This window comes from Eucyclogobius newberryi, unplaced genomic scaffold (genome assembly GCF_026437365.1).
Source record: "Eucyclogobius newberryi isolate DKJ021-1_F unplaced genomic scaffold, fEucNew1.0.hap1 SCAF_1, whole genome shotgun sequence".
Taxonomy (NCBI): domain Eukaryota; kingdom Metazoa; phylum Chordata; class Actinopteri; order Gobiiformes; family Gobiidae; genus Eucyclogobius; species Eucyclogobius newberryi.
In genome coordinates this window covers 20798735-20821167 of record NW_027315723.1, presented here as the reverse complement: position 1 = coordinate 20821167, position 22433 = coordinate 20798735, and the positions used below count along the sequence as shown (strand labels likewise).

The window sequence follows — 22433 nt, the reverse complement described above, 5'->3', positions numbered from 1 at the left end:
AACAAGATGCTATAGAACCATATCATCCAAACAGAGCTCTTCGCTCTCAAAATGCTGGCCTTCTGGTGGTCTCAGAGTCTCTAAAAGCACAGTAGGAGGCAGAGCGTTTAGCTCCCAAGCTCCTGTGTTATGGAATCAGCTCCTGTCCATGTTAAAGAGGCCGACACAGTCTCTTCATTTAAGACCAGGCTTAAAACGTTCCTTTTTCAAATAGTTTATGGTCCAGCCAGTTAGGTAGAGAAATAAAAACCTACAGTTTTACGCCGCCCTAGGAGCAACTATGGGGGAAGTACGGCAGCTTGAGCACTATCCTCTGCCTCAACACTATTCAATAATTTAGTTCACTCGTTGTCTGTTCTTTGACCCTTTGGGGAGTGTTGCTGTTCCGGATGTTTCTCCTGCAGCTCCAGCGACTGAACTTTGCCGTCATAATCCTGAACCTGTGAACCTGGAAATGACAGCGCCCACCCAGGAGTTCCAGAATGACAAGACTTTTGCCATTATGATTAACAATTAAAAACGAACCATTACATCTTCTGTAGTCGACTAGTCAAATAAAAGTTGGATAAGGTGACTAAAGGTTGTTGAATAAAAAATATTCATGAGTTTTGTGTATAATTGATGAAAATTAGAAATGGCTTATTCCTTTAACATTTTGATTTAATAATGCCACTGGCCTTGTTATAAAAAGGTATTTCCATGCGTGTTTTAAGAGTCTGAATAGTCCAGATAACGATTATTTCAGGAGTCATAGTAACGATTTTGAATGGAAAAACAGTTCTCAAATATTGCATATGACAGAAAGCTGAAACCTCTGAATATGAATGCATCTTCACCATCGTGTGCGTTTCAAGAAATGAATGAAGTTCAAACAGTTTCACGCGACACGTTTCTCTAATATGGACCACGGAACGTCTTCATCTCCCCGCTTTGTCACTCACATTTCACGGAGACACAACTCGAAATTGTTACAGAATAAAGTGAAAGTTGGGCAGATCCGCGGCTCGGCAGAGGTTTTTTTTCTTTCTTTCAGTTTTGATTGTGTCTGAGCAAGGCAGGACCACCCGCGGCACGCTGGACGCCCCGCCGTGTTGGCCGCAGCGTGAGCTCCAGTGTAATCCACTGCCTGGACCTGACCTGGCCAAAATCAATGACCAAACAAGACTCAATATGATTTGGAGTTTCAAACTATTGATCCCTTTGTGCCGATTTCTGAAAAAAGGAGTTAGGGTTTTTTTCAATAATCAGGACAAGACAAAAATAGACAAAATTAAATGTTCACCAATGTTTTTTTCTATTTAAATGTTAAATTAACGTATACATTATTAGTTATTTTTAAAGTGCCATTAACCAGTGGCGGTTTGGCTGTCCGGAGCCTGGGTGAACGGTTTATTGCGGGACGGACCTTCAGATGCTCGTAAAGGACGCAGCGAGGTCGTTTGGGCTGAAGTTCTTGGGCCTTTTACTGAAACAGGAGGTCCACAACCCTCTTGGCCTCGTGTTCCTTGGCCTCAGAAGGAGCCAGCGCCACATTCTGTCCCTGAGGCGTGTCGTTCCAGGCGGAGAAGAGGAACAGGACATTCTGAAGTATTTGTTGTGGATCAACTTGCAATATTTAAACGAAAAAAGCATGCACGGAATATACATATTTGAGTTTTTTGAATGTAGGTGTCCCGAGCGGTGTTTGCACTTCTGTTCAGTCAAAAATCAGGACTAAGCATGGACTAGAGTTGTCCACTAGATTGGATTAAACCCAGACAAGAACCAAATCTCACAAACACGACAGAATGTAAAATATCATATGCGTCTTTTTTATGGTTGTATCTGTTTTATTTGAGTGCTACGAATAAACTTTCCTATCCTTGGGTTTTCAACTACTATAATAGTTTCTTTAATAATTCCACGAGTGCCTCGTGGCCATTTCCCTTGACAACCCGAGGCTTCATTCACAGCCAGTCTTGGTTCGGTTCCGGTTTGAGCCCCGTTAAATTATGGTCTCGTCAATATTCAGTTCGAACTTTGACGATGTGAGCGATAAATCAAGACGTTTTTGCGAAGCCTCCGTGAGGAATCAGATTGGGGCTTCATGAAATTAACTGCTTAATTTCTAGGCAAAGGAAATACGTGGTTCAGTTATTACTGCGGCTCGCTATACTCAGCTTCAGAAGAATAAAACTGTATTTATAAGAGCTACGGTCAACATGTCCGCGGGTTATTCAGATGTGAAGCACGACCACAAGTGTGTAACCGTGTGCTTTGTTGGTTTGGAGTGGCCCATCGGAATCTGAACCAGGGACTTTTCATGATCAACCGAAGCAGCTTGAACCGCCGACGGTATTGATTTAACTATTACAGCAATCATCGTATTATGTACAGTATTGACAGTTGTGATGATACATGTGAGGATGAAACGGTGAGAATGAATAGACGAAACCTCGACTGAATGTTTTTGTGGCGCCGCCCGAATGTCCAGCAGGGAAAATTGTGCACAATAACAACCCGAAAAGTAAAAAGAAGCACTGTCGACCCGTGATTAGGAACAAACCACTCTTAAAAGGTGACATATTCTGCTAAAGCAATTTGATTGAGCTTTTACCCTTGTTACAACTGTCTTTCTTCATCCTTCGTTTGCTCAAAAGTCATAGGTTATATATTTAATTTGTGTTTGTGTTGATCCAGTTTTGTCCTGCAACTGAGGCTCAGATAATCCCTGTTTTCGCCTGCCCCCTGTCCCCGCCCACACCCCTGTCCCCGCCCACACCCCTGTGCTTAGTCGTGATTATTTGTAAAACTAAGAGTGATACATGTGCAGGACTGAAATGTCACGTAACCAATTTTCAAATATAAAAACGGGTCTATTTTTAAGCCTGCTAAAATTGTCTGTTTTTTTTAAATGTAGCGTCTCAAATGTTTCTCGCATTAATGAGCAAATGTTTTCATTACTTGTTTCTCCCATCTCCGGCAAAAAGCAGAATAATCCAGTCGGTTTGGTTATTTTACATGAGATCCATCTTTACTAAAAATTGGTCCATGAATATTGTAACGTATGTCAGTTGGATTTGATCAATATTGATGATAGAAATCCATCCATTGTTACTGGAGTTTAGAAGACGTTGCCAGAGTGTGGATTTCTTGTCAAACCGAACACTGACGGAGACGCCCAAAGGAGAAGACGACTGGAAGTAGGGACCGTTTACGTAAGCACATGCAAGAACGGCTTTAGCCTTTCTGGCAGAATGGATCATTACTGCAATAATTTTTAGAAATGATGTTTTAACCTCGAGCCAGAACGGACAATTAGACAAAGAAAATTATCGGCTATTGCAATCAGCGGGAGGAAAACTGTGGCGTCTCGGGAAATTAGCCGAACAGTGATAAAATAATAGCAAAAACTCATCTTTGGTCCAGTTTAGGACCAATAAAATCTTCCCTTATCACAGCACTTTTTTACATTTACGCCTCAGGATTTCTGCAAAGAGCCATTTACAAGTCACATTCTCACAGTCATTTATTTTGCCAAAGTAGGGCCCATGGACGATTATTGTTGCACTTTTGTAGAAGAGTCGTTCTTGGGCCGCAGTGACATGCTACGATTATCAGAAGAGAGTTGTAGTTTTAGACGTCAGCGTTGGAGAGAGGCTTCAAAGGGCTCATATTAAGCAAAATGGGCTTTTTATAGCTTTTTACCAAGTCATAACACACCTGCTGGAGCTGGATTTTGCTTGTTTCACGCTAGTTTGATGAAATTCCTCTCTCCTCCGAGCGTCAAAAACACTAAGACTAACCCTAACTCGATCTGTGATGTCATAGGTCCAACATCAAGATCTGCACCGTTTTTATGTATTTAAATCATCGCTATCTATCTATCTACCTACCCATCTATCCATCTATCTATGTACCTATGTATTGATTTATCTATCTATCTATCCATTTATCTATCTACGTATCTATCTATCGATACAATTTCCTGTTGTACTAAAACCTGAGCTGCCAAGTAAATATCCTCAAGAACATGTTTAAAGGTCAATAACAGTACAAATAATGCAGAATATCTATCCTTTAAGCCAAACAAGTGGAAAATGACAAGTTATCTGATATATCCACACCATTGCATATGCTCCTATGGCATTTTACTTATCTATCACCAAGGTACAGATGATTTTCAAGGTGTTTTTGAACAGAAACCTTGAAAAAAATACAATACAATGTAATAGTTGAATGAATGAACAAGGATATGTGCAGGGGGCAGATCCTCTACACTTTGTAAACACATTTAGAGTGGAAGTAATGCTCTGAAACACCGTGGCACTGGCTCTAACAGGCAGATTTACCTTTGCGCTTTCTTCACACCTTCACAGTTATTAAGAAACACGTGTGAGTGACAAGCCGTGAACGGACGCAGACCGACGTTAGATTGAATTACTGTCCGGGCAAAGGGAGAACAAATCGTGGCTCTAAATTAACCGCAGTTCACTGTTCCGAGCCGTTAGCTTTACATTAGTGTGGACAATGTGGCCAGATGTTACTTTTCGAATGTCAGCAATTCACACACAGGAACAAGAACAGGAACAGGACTCGTAAAAATACTGCAAGCGGACCAAAAAGATACTTAAATATACTAATTGTACAAGTTTGGACCATAACAATAGCTTTCACCTTTAGCTGAACGTGCATTGATCCGTTTATCTGTATTTTCCACCATAAATGGACTAATCCGAGACAAGTACGCTAAATAATTACTAATATTCTACTCTTCAATGGGAAAACAAACGCTCCCGCTAAACTGTGACGTTCAGAATAGACGTTTGCGCTGAACGCCTGCAAGGTTTGTGGTGGTTCAGCGGTGACAAACACATTGTGCGTCTAAAACCCATGTAGGATTGTGGTTCGTTTAAAGCTGCAGCTGATTTTCATTGAACAGAGGGAAGTGGGTCTTTACGTTTAGGCTGTTGTAGCTCATCGACCGTCAAGCCAAAGCGACGCACATGAATTAGCCTTTCATCAAAGTGTCCATTATTCACAGGGAAATGCAGACTGTTGGGGAAAATGTGGCAGCAAGGAGGCAAAGCACTATCATGTGTTCTGGGATTGTTCTGTTGTTCAAAAGGACACACTGCAGACAGTTTTTGAGCAGAGTTTTTGCCATTCCACTTGGTTTTGGAACCCTGTACTTGGGCCTGTGGACTCCTGCTGTGGACACACTGAACTGTTACCTCTGGAACATGCTCTTGGCAGCGGCGAAAAAGGCCATCAATAAAGGACTGGACAGACATTACTTTTAACAGTCGTAAAATGGAAAGGATCACTTTTGGATTTAATTTGAAAATAGACAAATTGGGATGTTTTCTTTGGGTTTCGTTTGTAAGGATTTCTCTCTTTTTTGTTGCTGCTGTTTTTGGTGGATGTCTGCTGGTTTTGTTTAAGTCTTTTTGCTCTGGTCTTGTTCTCGTTCTTTGTGTTTGTTTTTATGTTTATAAATTTGAACATTTATAAACATAAAATATTTATTTTATAAGTTAATGATCGGGAAAATATTTTATAGGTTAGATGTGGAAAGCATGCAGCGGTCTGATTGTGTTAAAGAGTGCGGCTTTTACAATAATCTATGGGGAAAAAACAAAAACATTTTACAGTTTTACACTAAAACTAATATCAAGAGCAAGATATTAATTTATGAAAGTATCAACACACACAAACAATAACTTTACAGGGCAAAATTAAACAATTATTTAGATCTTAATTTGCTCTAATTCCTCTTTTTCCTGATGCCACTCTTATTTTCTACTGTCCTTCACTTAAAAAAAATGTTTTTTTTCTTTTTTTTCTTTTGTTGTTGTGTTGCTTTGTTTTTTGTCGTTTTATGTTCTAATAAAAAATTCAATTGCAAAAAATAACAAAATAAAATCGCTTTAATAAGGATTTTGACTTTTAAGAACAGTTTTAGAATGAGCCACAATGTTTAAAATATTATCATTTTGTGTTAAAAATGTCTAAAACCTTGACCAAGAGCAGTTTTTGTGATCATTGTGGTATTGTAATTGGTATCCTGGGTAGAGTATATTCCTTAGTACTGAAATTGTAGTTTTGTGACATAGTGTGCCTGGAATATGGAGTGATATCTCCAGCTTGATTGTCTAAAAACATAAAGTGTGCATCCTGATTCGTTTCCCCACATTGATCAATCTTAATTCTTTGATTTGATTTCCCTCCATCTCCAAACAGCTCTTCACTCCAGTTTTTACTTTTGTGTTGATAAAAAAACAAACAAAAAAAGAAATCCACATTTCAATTTTGGGACTGACCAAAGTTTTGATCGCCATCGGTCAATATTTCTGTTTGATTTTTGGCAAAGCACTAGCCTGGAATGTTTCACGTTATAGCATAAACTCACTATGTCTCCATGGAGATAAGTAAGTGACGCCACCAGGCCAAGTCACAAGTCAGATCCGTGGAGAGAAGACCCCACTACGCTCCGACTACCTAAGTTTTTTTTAATTATATGTTCTTTTTTTATGGTATTCATGTCCAAAATCCTTCTAAAAGACGTTTTTAAGATGTAAAATTGACTGTAACACAGAAAAAAAATGCATTAATTGACTGACAATGGATGAGTTTAATGACATAGTGCGTAACATTCCGGGAAAAGCAATAACATCTCCACGGTTACACGCAGGTGGACAGATCAGAGGTCTTTTTCTTTCTTTCTTCTTTTACATCAGTCAAAGAGAAACTTTCACAGGAGCTGATTCAACACTGCCCATGAAATAATAAAACAAATCATAAAAAACTTCACACATTTGATTTTAAAACTATGAATTAACCATCGCCCACTGAATCCCCCCTGAATCCCCCCACCGCCGTCTACTCCCTCGAGCCTCTGTGTTCAGCTCAGAGGAGATCAATACCAGACTGACAGCATTTTCTTTTTTTAGTTTGGGCCATGGACACCGGCGAGACATGGGGAACCCTCAGTCAGGTCGCGTCAGACCCCCGCAACACCCCCACCCCCACCCCCTCCGAAAAGGCTTTGATGGGAGATGATAGGACGGGAGGGCGCCAGGACAGCGGGCGGCCGCGAGAGGCGCTTTGGTCGTGGAGGATCATTAATGCCGAGTTTGTGGTTTCTTTTGGGTGCTTTTTGTTGTGGACTCCGAGGCGCGGCGGGGCTAGAAAGAAAACGACACACGCCCGACTGGTTCCGGCAGTCGATAACAGACGTCTAAAGTGAAATAAGGTTTTTTGAGGCGGGTTAGAACAAAAGGCGCGTTTAATTTGCAAAGTGCTGGCGTGGTAGCCGAGTGGCGAGCGTCTTTGGGTTTATTCCAAGAGCTAAAACAGCCACAGTCGGGGGAATTCTCCGGTGAAGTAAGTGCTCCTGACCGGGACCCTGGCTCAGATTTGGGGAAGGCACTGATTAGTTGACTAAAAGGCGTTTGGCGTGGGCTCTCGAAACCAATCAGCCCTCTAGAATCTTAGGTCTTACCATTTATCTGCCAATACATTACGACATACAACACACTCTATTTGACGCTGCATTTTAACCCGTGGCCGCACAACTTTAGAAATAATCTGTAATAAATGCATGCAGGGGATTCTTTCTCTTTCTGGTTTGTGTTCAGTGCTTTTATTTATTAAAAAAAAAAAAAAAACAGATGAGAGGATCCAGGTAGACAATATATAATAATAGTTGAGACATTTGCTCGTCAGTATCTCTACAATTTGACGATGGATCTGCCCCAATCCGCGCTTTCAATTATGACCAGATGTACACAAGTTAACAGTGACATTAATTTCCTCTTAGCAAATTCCATTTTACACCCCCCCACCCCCTCCCCCTTTCAACTGTTGTCCATATGAAACCTTTATAATCCGAGTAAAACAATTAGACTGATTGCTCTACATGCGTCAAAAGCAATCTGTCCACGCACTTTGATACAGATGTAATGAAGTCTAAATTAACTTTGACAAAATTTAATGCAAATCTATCCAGCACTAATTATTATTGGTTTTGTTTGTTGGTTAATGATCACTCTAGGCAACAGCTCAAAATGATATGAAAAATGTAAAAGCGAATATTACCTCTCATTAAAATACCATATATTCATATCGAGTACCAATCATTATTTGAGCTGAATAATGCTAAATACGGTTTTAATAAAATAAATTAAATAAATTAAATAAAAAAGGCAGAGTTGATTGATCAAATTTAGGTTTGGGAAAATAAAATATATGCCACAGAACTGAATTAAAAGGATCTGATTCTCACCCATGAGATAAGGGCACGTTTCACCACCACCTAGGATTGTCCCAGGAAGTTGATGCCACTGGGTTCTCATCTAAAAACATCTCTGATTGGTTAAAATTGTCCGTCCCTAATAACATTCAGACTTTTTCTTTTTACATAAACAGTATCTTTTACAATCTATAATATGGAGTAAAAGGCGTTTTTCCTGAACTAAAGTCACATAATGGCGCTTTAAACACTGTTGAGACCTACTTAAAGCAGTCCTTGAGCGCTACAGGTACAGTCTGAGAACATCTGTCTCTATTATGTGCACTGGTGTCCCTTTTAACAAAAGTATATGCCACACAAGCTACTTAATTGCATCGGCAGCCATCACATCTCGACAAAAGCCGGAATGGGAAGACAGTGCTACTTTGTTGGGATCCCCGCAATTATTCCCGAGCACAAAAGGAGCGTTCCAAGTCCCGACGCGGTGTCAAAACAGATTCAGTGGATCTGTGGTCAGCGGCGAGCCCAATAATGCGCACTTACGGGCCAAATTAGCAGCATTGTTTACCTCTGAGGGAGCCCCGTGGGCCAGAGGGAGCTCTGATAGATGCTGGAATTAAGGCGAATGATGCGGCGGTGAATGCAGAAGGGAGGCGATGAGAGAGCGGCGTATCCGTGAAAGCTCAAGAAAAGGCTGGCTGCGAGTGTCGAACAGTTTTTTGGGTAGAGGCCCTTCGCTTTGGTGGCGAGCTGACAGCCGGCAAGTGAGCGAACGAAATCCCCAGACGAGGGGGAGGAGAACGCAAACGGAACACGTCGGCGAATGTAGCGCTCACACTTCTGCCGGGTAAAAAAATAAAATACACTTTGAGCTTTATTTCCGCATCTCAAAGGCAAAGGAATCATGGCTGGTTTGAAAAGATTGCTTGAATAACGGCTTCGACTGCTAATTTCACTGAACGTTTTGAGATTCACCAAAAAAGATCCCTGTTTGACAATTTTGGTTAAGTTTCCTAGTGATTTTTCTGCCTAGGGATTCTGTTCAGAGTGCACATCGCCAACATTTGAGAGAAGACTGAAATATGAACTGACAAAGGAATACAAACATGGCAGAGCACGTTTTAGAGGTCAAAACTAAAAAAGGAGGGCTATTTTGTTCTTCTTTACCGAAATAATAGTAGTCTTTGCGATCTCGATTTGATTGCAATGTCATGATCAAACCTAGTAAAGTTTATTGTTTTACTTCCTGGCTGTACATGGGTGGCAGACGTGCAATTACATAACTGTTACAAAGCAACCATACTGTAAAGAAAGTAGTTTGATTCATGCAATAGATGGAATTAGAGCAATACAAATCTAACAAGACTTTATCATGTTAAAGTGCCTATGACAGGTTTTTAAGATTTTCAAATTTTGACTTTATTTGGTGTATTTAAACCTGTTTAATTATAGTTCAAGCAGGTATTAGTGGAAAAAACTTTGACAAATCTGTAGAAAACAGGAAATGACATCACACTAGGGACACTGATTCAAATTTAATGCAGAATTTAACATTTAACAATTAATCTAAACATTAATTCTACAAATCATATTTTTATTTCTCAAAATGTTGACATTAGATGAGTTTTGGCCCAGTGTTTGCTCGGTAACTTCCTAGTGTGATGTCATCAATCACAAACAGGAAGTGAAATTATAAAAATAAAAAAATTGCTATTGTGTGATATCGTTTTCATATTTATTATTTTATCATTATTATTTTTAGCAAAATTCCCATTATATTTATCTTTGTCTAACCTGTCAAAGGCCCTTTAAGTCAATATTAAACCGCAATAAAAAATTGTTTTTATTGAGTGCAAATTGTCCTTCTGTGAATAGATGACAGAACTTTTTATATTTTCCTCCTTTTTACCAAATAAAATTAACTATAATACATATCTACCCCTAGGCACAATCCCACCAAACAACGTAATATTTAGAGAAACATGAAAACCTGTCGTATGCACTTTAAGAACAAAATGCACAACAGAGAAACAGGAAAGAGTGAACAGAACTGGCAATGGCGTCACGTGTTTAGTTGTTTTAAATCACAGCCAATTTCAACGTTTGTTTCCCTAATGAAAAAGGAGGCGGAAGATGCGGTGATTTTGGCAGAAATGGTGGTAAAATGGTTTTGGCCCGAGTGAGATTTGGATCGAGTTTGAGAAGAGCAGCAGAAAAAAAAAAAAGAGCTGAGAGGCTCGAGGAGTTCAGGACGAGTTGGACCGAGCACAGTGTTGTACGACTTCCACGAGAGAGAACAGAGAGAGACAGAGAGGGAGAGAGAGGGAGAGAGAGGGAGGGAGAGGGAGGGAGGGAGGGAGGGAGGGAGAGGGAGGGAGAGAGAGGGAGAGGGAGGGAGAGAGAGGGAGAGAGAGGGAGGGAGAGGGAGGGAGGGAGAGAGAGGGAGAGAGAGGGAGAGAGAGGGAGAGAGAGGGAGGGAGAGGGAGGGAGGGAGGGAGGGAGAGGGAGGGAGAGAGAGGGAGGGAGAGGGAGGGAGAGAGAGGGAGGGAGAGGGAGGGAGGGAGGGAGGGAGAGGGAGGGAGAGAGAGGGAGAGGGAGGGAGAGAGAGGGAGAGAGAGGGAGAGGGAGGGAGAGGGAGGGAGAGAGAGGGAGAGGGAGGGAGAGAGAGGGAGAGGGAGGGAGAGAGGGAGAGAGAGGGAGAGGGAGGGAGAGAGGGAGGGAGAGAGAGGGAGAGGGAGGGAGAGAGAGGGAGAGGGAGAGAGAGAGGGAGAGGGAGGGAGAGAGGGAGGGAGAGAGAGGGAGAGGGAGGGAGAGAGAGGGAGAGAGAGGGAGGGAGAGGGAGGGAGGGAGAGAGAGGGAGAGAGAGGGAGAGAGAGGGAGAGAGAGGGAGGGAGAGGGAGGGAGGGAGGGAGGGAGAGGGAGGGAGAGAGAGGGAGGGAGAGGGAGGGAGGGAGGGAGGGAGGGAGAGGGAGGGAGAGAGAGGGAGAGAGAGGGAGAGGGAGGGAGAGGGAGGGAGAGAGAGGGAGAGGGAGGGAGAGAGAGGGAGAGGGAGGGAGAGGGAGGGAGAGAGAGGGAGAGGGAGGGAGAGAGAGGGAGAGGGAGGGAGAGAGAGGGAGAGGGAGGGAGAGAGGGAGAGAGAGGGAGAGAGAGGGAGAGGGAGGGAGAGAGGGAGAGAAAGGAGAGGAAGCTGTAGAAGACGCTCGACTGAGATGCCATGATTGACAGAAAAGCGTTGCGACTTGGAAATTAAACAAAACAACACTGACCACTACAACCCTCAGAATGAAATGTGATTAAAATATACACGGCAGAACTTTCAAGGGAAATTATTGTTAAAAAAAACCCTGTATAAATATGTAACTTATCACTCGTATATATTAAAAATAAGTAGAAAACAACATGGACATGTTGTTTTGACAGATGAAGAGTGGCAACAACCAAAGGGAGAAGCACCAAATCTCATGTCAAAGTGCACACCATTCACAGGGAAATACTGAGTGCTAGAGAAACTGTTCGCCAGGAAAATAACCAACTACAATAGTCAAATTCATGTACTTAAAACAAAAAAAAGAAATAAAAAATTCTGCTAGCGGCCTTCTGCTAATTCATTCCTTTTTGTCCAACATCTGATAAAAGGGAACTATTAAGCTTCTGGGCATTTTGAACATGAAAAGAACGCAGCAACCCACTCATTTTCAGTCAAATCACTCGTTTTGATATGAATCGGGCTCAGTTTGTTCTCCAAACCCACAAATAAAGTTTAAAAAATCTCCTAAAATTCCCATACATTGGGACTTTGGATTTCGCCAGGACTTTTTTCCTTTTCTTTTGTTTTTAAACTTTACTACAAGTCCCTAAAACATTTTTTTGGTTAAATTAGCTTCAGCGAGACCAAACAAATGTCCAAACGGATGTCGATCAGGCCCTGCAGCGTTACTGCTCTTATTTAACTACAGAGTCTCAGCTCCACAAAGAGTACAGTTTGTTCGTGCTAAGTTTAGTTTGAGGGATTATTTATTATTTTAGCACATTCATGGTGACAGTGTGCCTAAAGATTTGAGTTTAGGTCCTGGCTTTGAGAAAACAAAAATACACAAGTAAAATCTAGAAACAGTGAGAAAATGATTAATTAAAATTATTATTAAAAAATCTGTTAAATATATTTTTTACTTTTTACTCTAAACAGTGTAGACTACTAATGAAAAATAATAAAATAAAAAAAAACATTGAAGAAAAAATGTGTCCGACAAGAAAAGCGACATATGTTTAAAAGTAGAATTAAGTCCAGAAAGCACAAAAAGTAAAAAGTAAAATGTTGTGTTTACACATAATTTGGACAGACTGGGATATGCTTGACTTCACATTTGGACTAAACTTGGATGTCTTTGTGTGTGTTCTCTCTCTGGGTCATGATCCATGTTTTTGTCGTATAAAAATGGTAAAAATAGATTAAAAAATAAATAAAAAGACATTTAGTTTGCCCTCGTACCTTGGCTGACGCTGGGGCCACTGATCCTGCTGCCGGGATGCCTCGCTTGACCACTATGTCGCCGCTCGACGTTGTCACGGCAACTGTGACCGGGTTGGGCAGGAGGGAGGGGATGACGGGGAGCGGCAGCAGTCCCGGCCGGTTGTTGCCATTGACGACGGCAGAGGCACAGCTGTGATTGGCGCCCCCGTTGTGGAGGCCGGAGGGCCGGATGTCTCTGCGCTCCCAGGGCCCGCGATAGTCCCTCTCGAAGCGGTGATGGTGGCGTGACATCACTTCCTGCTGCTCACTGGGGCCGGCCTGTGGAGGACACACACGAGTCAGGTACATGGAGCGGGGCTCTAACTATGTCACGATGAACGCGGCTACGATTATTTGAGAAAAACAACACAATTTAAGACTATTTTATTCACGATTTATAATTTTTATGTATTTATTATTTAATCACGATTACTGAGATCATGACCAGATAATGGTGAAATCTTTAATGTTCTTTCATTCACATAATAATCACACTCTAAGACATTATTTTAGTAGTCAACAAGTCAGCCATTATTTTTTTGATAAGCTGACAAGTCAAATCATTGTTGTTCCATTAAGACTTGTTTATTACTAATGGTTGAAATATGCTGACTCCTAAATAGAGATTTACAAATAAAGTGTATTATTGATGAACATCTGAAACTGTTTATTCTTCTTAACAATGCCACTGTCTTTGTTATAAATGAGACATCTTATTATTTGGGTAATCCTGACTCAGGTCACAATATAATCGTTAAGTCATTTAAATCAAAACTGTGTCCCAAAAAAGAACATGAACATGGATATAGTGCATTTATGTGACTGTATGTATCGCAGTAACTTGGTATAGCATAAAGCTGGTCATATACTTTTGGAACAAAAAGGTATTAGAGTGAAAGAAAATTAAGGATTTCACATTAGTTAGGTGTGCATAATCGTTAATAATCGTCTTTGTTATAAAAAGTCTTATGCTTTTTAGAGTCTGTATTGTCCAGAGAGCAATTATCAAAGTGCGATTATTTTTCACAGTCTGCTAGTGTTCACATGGAAGTGCAAATGGATGCAGCGGCGCACATCTGTGGTGCACGTCCGCGGTTACGTCTGCAGTGCACGTCTGTCTGCAGTGCACGTCTGTCTGCAGTGCACGTCTGTCTGCAGTGCACGTCTGCAGTGCACGTCTGCGGTGCACGTTCGTCTGCAGTGCACGTCTGCGGCGCACGTCCGTCTGCGGTGCACGTCTGCAGTGCACGTCCGTCTGCAGTGCACGACTGCGGTGCACGTCTGCAGACAGCGCTCGGAGCATGTTGACATAAAGGTGTGACGCAGCTGCACCTGACGCACATGAACACACTGTGGCTTATTTGTCTCCTCTCTCTCTAATGAGGAGAACACTGCCGTCTCTGAACCTGGAGTGGAGTGAGGCAGCTGCGGCACAGGTTAAACAATATGTCTAAGCCACAGGCAAAACACACACGCGCTTATAAAATAAGGAAAAAGAAAGCCGCCCCGAACACGGCTCCGCTCCGACCCTGTGCTCAGAGCTCATCCTCTTGAATAGATAAATACTCCTGCAATTACTGCTCATCTCATACGACTAATGGCTGCTTAATTCAATCAGATCGCCCTTCAAGTGCACTGGAGGGCGCTGCGTTCGGGGGAGTGACATACTGCTGAAGTAAATCAGCATGGACTGGGCAAAGGTGCCACTGCAGTTGAAAGAAGTTTTACATTTAGTTCTGAATGTTATGAAGATATTTGAGACAGGTTTTCTGCATGTGAGAGACTCTTGATACCAATGAGTTTTTGATGTCCTTTATGAACTCCAGGTCCTTCTGTATTTGAACAGGATGTAGGAGAAACTGGCTGGTGTGTCGCGGTGGGTGATACTGACACAAACAAATACTTAATACTTAATACTCTTTTTTGTAGAGCTGGATGATATTGGATTGAGATGAGATTGTGATCTGAGCTATGGCTGTTAATTACTGCAATGTTTTGTGGGTCATTTTACAGCCCATTCATACTTGTCTGACACTTAAACCTGAACTAATGCATTTAAAGAAAAGAAGCGTTTTAACACATTTCTATTGAACTGACATAGTAACATTGTAATATCATAATCATAAACTCCCAAAAGAGATGTAAAGTTTTGTCAATATTGTCAACTGCTAGATGACTTTCTTTTACAATCCATCAAGAAAGTGCTGAAATGAGCCTGTAAATGTCCGTGTTGAGTTTCAATTCCAGCACGAAACGTAAATTTACCAGAAAACAGACAACAAAAGAGCAGCCATATGATACCCTGTGTTTTGGAGACTACACAACACGTTTCTTCCTCTTTTTGAAGGCATTTTGAATACTATCAATTACGGACGACACTTAAAATTAAAAAAAAACTCCTCAACACCAACAGCGATAGCATCAATTTCTTACTGTATGCAACTTGTCTGTCCACTACTTATGCGACACGGCACAGCAAATCAAAGCTTCTCTCGTGCGCTTTGATGCTTACAAAACCCCGGGGAGCGCTGCCTCTGCCGGACAGTCTCCTTTAGCTCCGACGCCGGCCCTTTTGAGCGCCTCGTCTTCCGGCTTTGTACCGCCCGGCTTTATTCATTTCACGCGGCGCTTTCAATATCCCCCCTCTGTCCAAACACGGCGAGCTGACACAAGCCGCTCGGACGACGTTCTCACAATATGCAATAACCTCGCGTCGATCCCCGGCCGTAACCGCTTTTAATAACCTTGGATTTCCGAGCCACGTGAAGCCTGCGTTATCTGTTAAAAGAATGCGCAGGACAAGGTGCAAGTGCGGTGGAACAATGGCGGAGTGAGTGCCGGGCTAATACAGCGTTATCTCGCGAGCCCCGGCGCCGCTAGCGGAGAAAGGAGAGGGCGCCTTTGCAAAACACAAAAAAAACGTTATCTCCCAAAGCACTGACGAACGACGAGCATTCGCGTTCACAATTTATCTCGAGTGGGCGACGTCCGACCGTAACCGCTTCAGTTTTGTCCGGACGGTTCGAGCGTGGGGGTACAAATGCGTCTCGTCTTCCAATCAAAGTCGAACGACGTACAAGGTTTATGCAAAGTGGGGGAAAGTGGCGAAGTCAGGTGGACGACCTCTGCAAATAAGTAGACGGAGAAGTCGCAGAACAAAGAGAAAGTAGAGAAGGGGAATGTGACGTTTTGTAGATTGGGTTTAACGAGTATGGCAGCTTGACTTTTAATTTAAGGGGAGACTTCAGTGTAATTGCTGTGACAATATTAGAGAGTTTTAGTGTATTTGGGAGGATTTGGGTCTCATTGCTAGTGTCAAAATGAAGCTCTGTAGCTGTAAAGGATGTCATTTTAAGGGACTTTAATTTAATGGTCACATGAAGAAGTATGTCAAACCTGCTCGGACTAAGTTAAAGGTGAACTATGCTAATCAGTCATATGTTTAGCTGTGCATATGACTGGAATGATTCTCTTTGCACTCTTCTCTTTTATGTCTTAAACGGTTTTGTGATTTCTGTCATGTCTGTGATTTTAACGCATGCTTTTCCTGTTGTGTGAAGCACTTTGAACTGTGTACGAATTGCTCTACAAATAAACTAGCCTTGCCTATGTAACTTTTAGTGGGTCTGCTACCTGCTCGTCACCATGCATGTCATTGATTTGCACAAGCAGACCCGGTTACAGGTCAGAACTATGGAGAGATTTACAAAAAAGTAATACAAACTGTACCTCTCTACCTACCTCATCAGAGGTAGGTAGAGAAGTCAAAGGTTTACTTCAAGTTGCTTCAAAATGTTGTTACTCGAGTACAAGTACAAGGTCTAAGTCTAAGAAATTACTCGAGTAAATGTAACCGAGCACTACACACTCTGTATTCACTTTATTCCACCCACTTTTGTCCTCTTTCTGCTGCAGATTTGCACTTTCGTTGTTTTGGCACTAAAATATGATATATGGTAGATCGATTTTTAGATTGAAAATGACTTGTCTGTGTGTGTGTAGAACGTTCATAATGCAGCAGCAAGATTACGAACAGGAACTAAAAGCACACAGAGCACAATAAGCCAGTGCTGGAGTCTCTTCACTGGCTCCTGTCGAGTTTAGAATCAAATTTAAAATCCTCCTCCTGACCTACAAAGCCATAAATGACATGGCCCCATCCTACCTCAAAGATGCTATAGAACCATATCATCCAAACAGAGCTCTTCGCTCTCAGAATGCTGGCCTTCTGGTGGTCTCAGAGTCTCTAAAAGCAGAGTAGGAGGTAGTGCGTTTAGCTCCCAAGCTCCTGTGTTATGGAATCAGCTCCTGTCCATGTTAAAGAGGCCGACACAGTCTCTTCATTTAAGACCAGGCTTAAAACGTTCCTCTTTGAAATAGTTTATGTTCAGGTCAGTTAGGAACAGAAATATAAACCTACAGTTTCAGCTATGCTGCCCTAGGAGCAACTATGCTGGGGGAAGTATGGCAGCTTGAGCACTATCCTCTGATTCCGACTACTTTTCTTATCATTGCTGTTCACATGTTTTTCTCCTTCTTCCCCTCCTCTCGGGGAGTCATCATGTTTCAGACAATGCTGAGGCTTCTCCTGTGACGACTTCACCTTAGATGCCCCGTCTGACGATCCTGACCTGTAGATCCAAACCCTGCTTTCCAACTGCCTGGAGGAACGCCCTCTACTCTAGATAAACTGCTCCACATCTGCCTGGATAAACTCTTCTCTGCAAATGGAAGCACCTCAGTCCTGGACCATCTGCAGGCTGTCTGTCTGAGGGAGTAGGATCTCTCCTTCACCATGGTTCTCCCTGAGGTTTCTACTTTTCCCCAAATGGTTTTTTACAGTTTGTCCTCACAGAAGGAGAGTCTAAGGACAGGGGATGCTGGGACAGTTATCCATCTGCTAAATCCTTGTGAACATTGTTTAATCATTGTCGTTGTGTTAAACAGTTTCAAACCCATGAACCTTGAAAAAATATTCTGTTATTTAGAAATTCTGGTCTCCACAGAAAATGTATGCTGATGCTACAAGAGCAGAAAGGTCCAAATGGCAGCTGTTCCTCTGGATACAACCTTTGGCCACAGAAACTTCCAAACAAATGAATAATTGAATGTAGCGTCTGGCTAAAAGAAAGCCTTCATATCTTATCTGCAACAAACTCACCCAGACCGAGTAAATAATATATAATTTAACGCAAAATGCATACAGAAAGTTCACTATCAGCAAGTATAGACAAGTTTAAGAGAGAAAATGTGTAACGATCAAAACCAGATGGATAACATTCAATTCAAACATGGGAAAGACTTAATTAAGATTTAATTTCGTCCATTAAATACTGTAAATAATGCATTTTGCTGCTACGGTCCTGTCCCGTCTTGCATTGATCAAACAGATACTGACCAAACTGAACTAAACACTTTTTGATTGAGACGTGGAGCGAAAACCATCAATTGAGCGTGTCATTTTCTCCCCTTGTTCTACACATATTTACACAGTCATAAAGATTGGTGTTCCGCGTTGCGTTTTCAAGCATTAAAAAGCCGTTAACGCTAAAGATTATCAATGTATGCAAATAGCTGAAGGCCTAATGAGAATTTAGTATGCGCTTAACATTCTGCGAGCGACGCGATACAACGTGCTGCTTATAAAACGCAATGTACCATATGTGCAAGCTGATATTTCCATATTAAGCTGTCCAAGTGGCATTTTAAACTACATAACTGCACATAATGTATACAAATGGGTGTTTCCATGTCGAGTTTGTCAATGTCTATGTTTGTCAATCACTGTTTTTGTTGTATTTTGTACTGAAAAATGTCATAAAATTGTGATTACTCAAACAAATCCTGGAATTAAAACAGACCTAGACCAGGACTAGAGCTAAACTAGAACAGGATTAAAACAAAGGATTGTAGAAGGGAAAAAACAAAATTACCATCACTAAAATTTGATTTAACATTGGTAAAAACTGCCAAATTCTTGTTCGATGTGCAAGCTAAAAGTTGTCAAATGTAGTACAATGTTTATCCCACCGTTATATTTGGCTTGAATCAAGATATACCATAAATACATTTAAAACGAACATTTAAACAGAAAAATAATCCCAAAAAACACAGTAAATACATCTTAAACCAAATTAGTCGAATCAAGACAACATTTTTTCATCTCAACACATGTAATTTAGCTCCTGCCTCAGATTTGCCTCTTTAATCACATTTTAAACACATTAAAACCCTCTCACATCACAGTACGAGTGAATTCCTGTCATTTCGAGCTGCGCATGTCGTGTGATGTGATACGGTCCCGGGAGCCCAGGCCTTAAAAGTGAACCCAGCACAAAAGCACTGAAGCCGCTAATTACTCCGTCTTAAGTTTCTTTGAGTTTCAGCAGGTGCTTTTCAAACTCCCCTTCAGGCTTTTGTCCTCAGTCTATATGAGGAAAAGAAAAAGAAAGAAAAGAACAGACTGGCTCAATTCAATCACACTTGATATTTACAAATGATCCTCGCGAGTCCACGATGGATCCGTTTGTCCTTCTAACTTCACGTGTAAAAGTTAAGCGAACGGGGGGTTTATCGTTCCTGACCTTTCGGGCGAGTCAAACATTTCGAGAGAGATATTCGAGAGAGAACTTGTTAATCTATCATCTGAAATCATCCATCGTTTCACACTGGAACATCCTTTTTTTTTTGTCAAAGTCAGCCACAGTGAGTAGTGAGTATGGCAGGAGGAAGTGTGGAGGGTCTCGAGGCCGATGAGCGTTTTGGGGAAGATCTGAACCGGTGACGCTCTGGTTTGGAGGACAAATGCTTACACACTGCACTGTCAGAATAAAGTGTACCTTAATATATGACAGGATTTTAAGATTTTCTAATGTTGACTTTATTTGGTGTATTTATACCTGTTGTACATATAAATGACAGTTTTACACCAATCGAGCAGGTATTTGTGGAGAAACAAAATCAGTAGGAAAATTACGTGACATCACAAGGAAGTGACATCACACATGGGACACTCATTCCAAGTTTATGCAGAATTTACACAAAATAAACAACTTTTTTGACTCTCTAAACGTTAATTCAGTAAAATAAAGTCACTCTGATGTATTTTTATTTGTGAAATGAATAAAAAAAGTCTTTAAATGAGTTTTTGCCCCTAATTTCCTACCACAACGTCATAAGAGCTAACCACTCTGCTACTGCGCACGGCGCTTTAATGTGCCGTCTCCGCCCCCGACAGAGCTAATTATCTCATCTGCACCTGAAAACAGACTGCTATAATCACTGCAGGATCTGTTGTCACGCTAACACTGCGCCTCGATCGGAAGGCCGCGTTTGTGGGTTAACAACGGCCGAACGGCGCAAAGAGAAAAGTTTCAGGTGGTCACAACGCCATTCGCACCGACGGGCCCTGCCACAACACATCAGCGCTCAAATACATCACCACGTCAGTGACACCGCTCCGGGGGAGAAACGCCAATAAGCGTTCGGGCGAGTCGACTTCACATCCAATGAATTCACTGTCAACGTCGGACATTACAAGACAACAGGCTGCGGGCCATGTGTATGCACGGGCCAAGCTTTTTAATAGATGTTTTCAATTTTAAAGGAACTGCCGGTAATGTATTGGCCTCGAGCGGTTGTTGGTCTCAGAGTTTTTTTGAACACAGGGTAGACAACTTTGTAAAGTGATCGGTAATAGGCATTTCGAGAAAGGGAAAAAGAGCTCGGAGGCGAATGAGCGCGGTGCCAAGAAGAACTACATTATATAGAATTAACTTTGGTGGAAACACTGTAGTGCTGGAGATGTGTACTCAAGTAAAAGTACTGTTACAGGGCTAAAAACGTACTAAATTACATGTGCAAGTACGGCTGCCAAATTACAAACAAGCAAAGTACTATTTACAGTACAAATGAGTACCGTATTTTCCGGACTATATGTCACACCTTTTTTCATAGTTTTGGCTGGGGTGCGACTTATACTTATATACTTATACTCCGGAGCGACTTATATGTGATATTATTTGTTATTTTCACACTTGCAACTGCATTTCACACACTGGTAGTTACTTTTTATGTGACTTTCATAAAAAAAAGCTGGGAAAAAAAGCCTAGATCAAACAAACTGTGTTGATCCGATCTTTGTCATTTAAAATTCTAGGGTGACCAGACACCCCCTTCACCTGGGACTGTCCCAGTTTGGATCCCTGTGTCCTGTGTCTCAGCAGATGTATCCAAAACCATTGATTTGTCCCAGTTTTATATAAGACGTGACCCAGTTGTCCCGATGTTTGACCACTCTCATAGCCGCAAACAATAAAAAGGGGAGTAGATGTTGTTTCTTTAGCCAAAATAGAGACAATCCGCCTTATGAATAACATAGAACCAAAACAAATGCACTCAGTTCCATTGATACAGAGGTATGAGGTGTAAATGAGACTAAAAATGTACACAACTAACCTACACGTTTTACAATTTCATTATTACCAATGTTTTATGTTTGCAGATCGCGCTGATATGGGAAAGAATCAATCTAAAAGTGATGTGTCCATCCTGGAGACGCCTGTCATGCTGGAAATGTCAAATAAATATGTGAAAGAGTGTCTGGAATGCTATGTATGTGGTCTGTAATGTCTTTGTGATTTTAATGCATTTGTCCTGCTGGGTGAAGCACTTTGAATTGCCTTGTGTATGAAATGTGATCTACAAATAAACTTGGCTGGCCTTGCCTATTTAAGCATTTACTCAATGACAAGACCCCGACAGGCCCGAGATATGGGGGCAAATGGAGAGGAAGTCGGAGAGAGAGTGCATTTATATGAATGCTTTAAGAGGTGTTTGGTTGATGTTAAGGTCGTAGTCCGTGATTGGCTGACTAGAGGTAAGGGCGAGGGTATTCTGGTTAAATTGTACGTATGACTATGTAAGATTTCGTCCGCCATCAACTGAGTCCGTGTATATGTTATTGCTTTGCCTTGAATGTTCCACAGAATGGCATTAAACAAATCCCTCTCACACTTGTTTAGAGCAGCAATGCATAACCTTCTGGAGGTGGCACGTCACTCACATGATGAATACAACGATGTAACCACACTTCAGAGCAGCTTTTATGACATACTGTGGAATATCGATACTGCGTTCAAGTGGTCCTCGGGTGCTCGTGTTTCTGAGATGAGAAGTCCAACTTGTTTGCCTATTATCTGGGAAAGTGTGGATTTTGATGTCACCGATAATAAAATTGATGAGATTTGTCGTCGTTCGCCTTCCCAAAAGCGAAGATCCGACCATTTTTACTTTAGCGACCTGAAGTCAAGTGGGTAATTAAACACTAGTGTCAGATCTGTTGCTCTTATGATCTGGACGACTGGCAGTAAACCCCTAAATGTAGTGATGAGTCAAAAAGCTCAAACGATGAACATAAATGGACAAATTGACTGATGTTGGTCGTGAAGTGTTGATGTCGAGAGCAACAGCTTTTGACCGGGGTTCTCCAGTTCTTCTCTCAACTTGTGCGAGCGTTCACGTACATTATTCAGCTCGAAGAAAATGTTCCCAAGTTCCCAATGACCAAATGAGCACAGCATAAAGCCCAACAATCTCCATGGAGACAAATAAAGGCTCCTTCAGGCAAGAAAGAGTCTGTTTTTGTCTCTCTTCTGGCTAAAATAATTACAGGGGCTTTTATTGCGCTGA

The 22433-nt window shown here is 41.6% G+C and overlaps 1 protein-coding gene across 1 annotated transcript in view; it reads right to left on the bottom strand.

The window, feature by feature from the left end:
• LOC140355276 (kelch-like protein 29) overlaps window positions 1-22433 on the bottom strand; it is a 420755-nt gene that overhangs the window by 332085 nt on the left and 66237 nt on the right. Inside the window, exon 2 of the mRNA XM_072440142.1 lies at window positions 12723-13022. Within this exon, the coding sequence (XP_072296243.1) occupies window positions 12723-12995 (273 nt within the window). The 5' untranslated portion in view covers window positions 12996-13022. The remainder of the gene's footprint in view (window positions 1-12722; window positions 13023-22433) is intronic.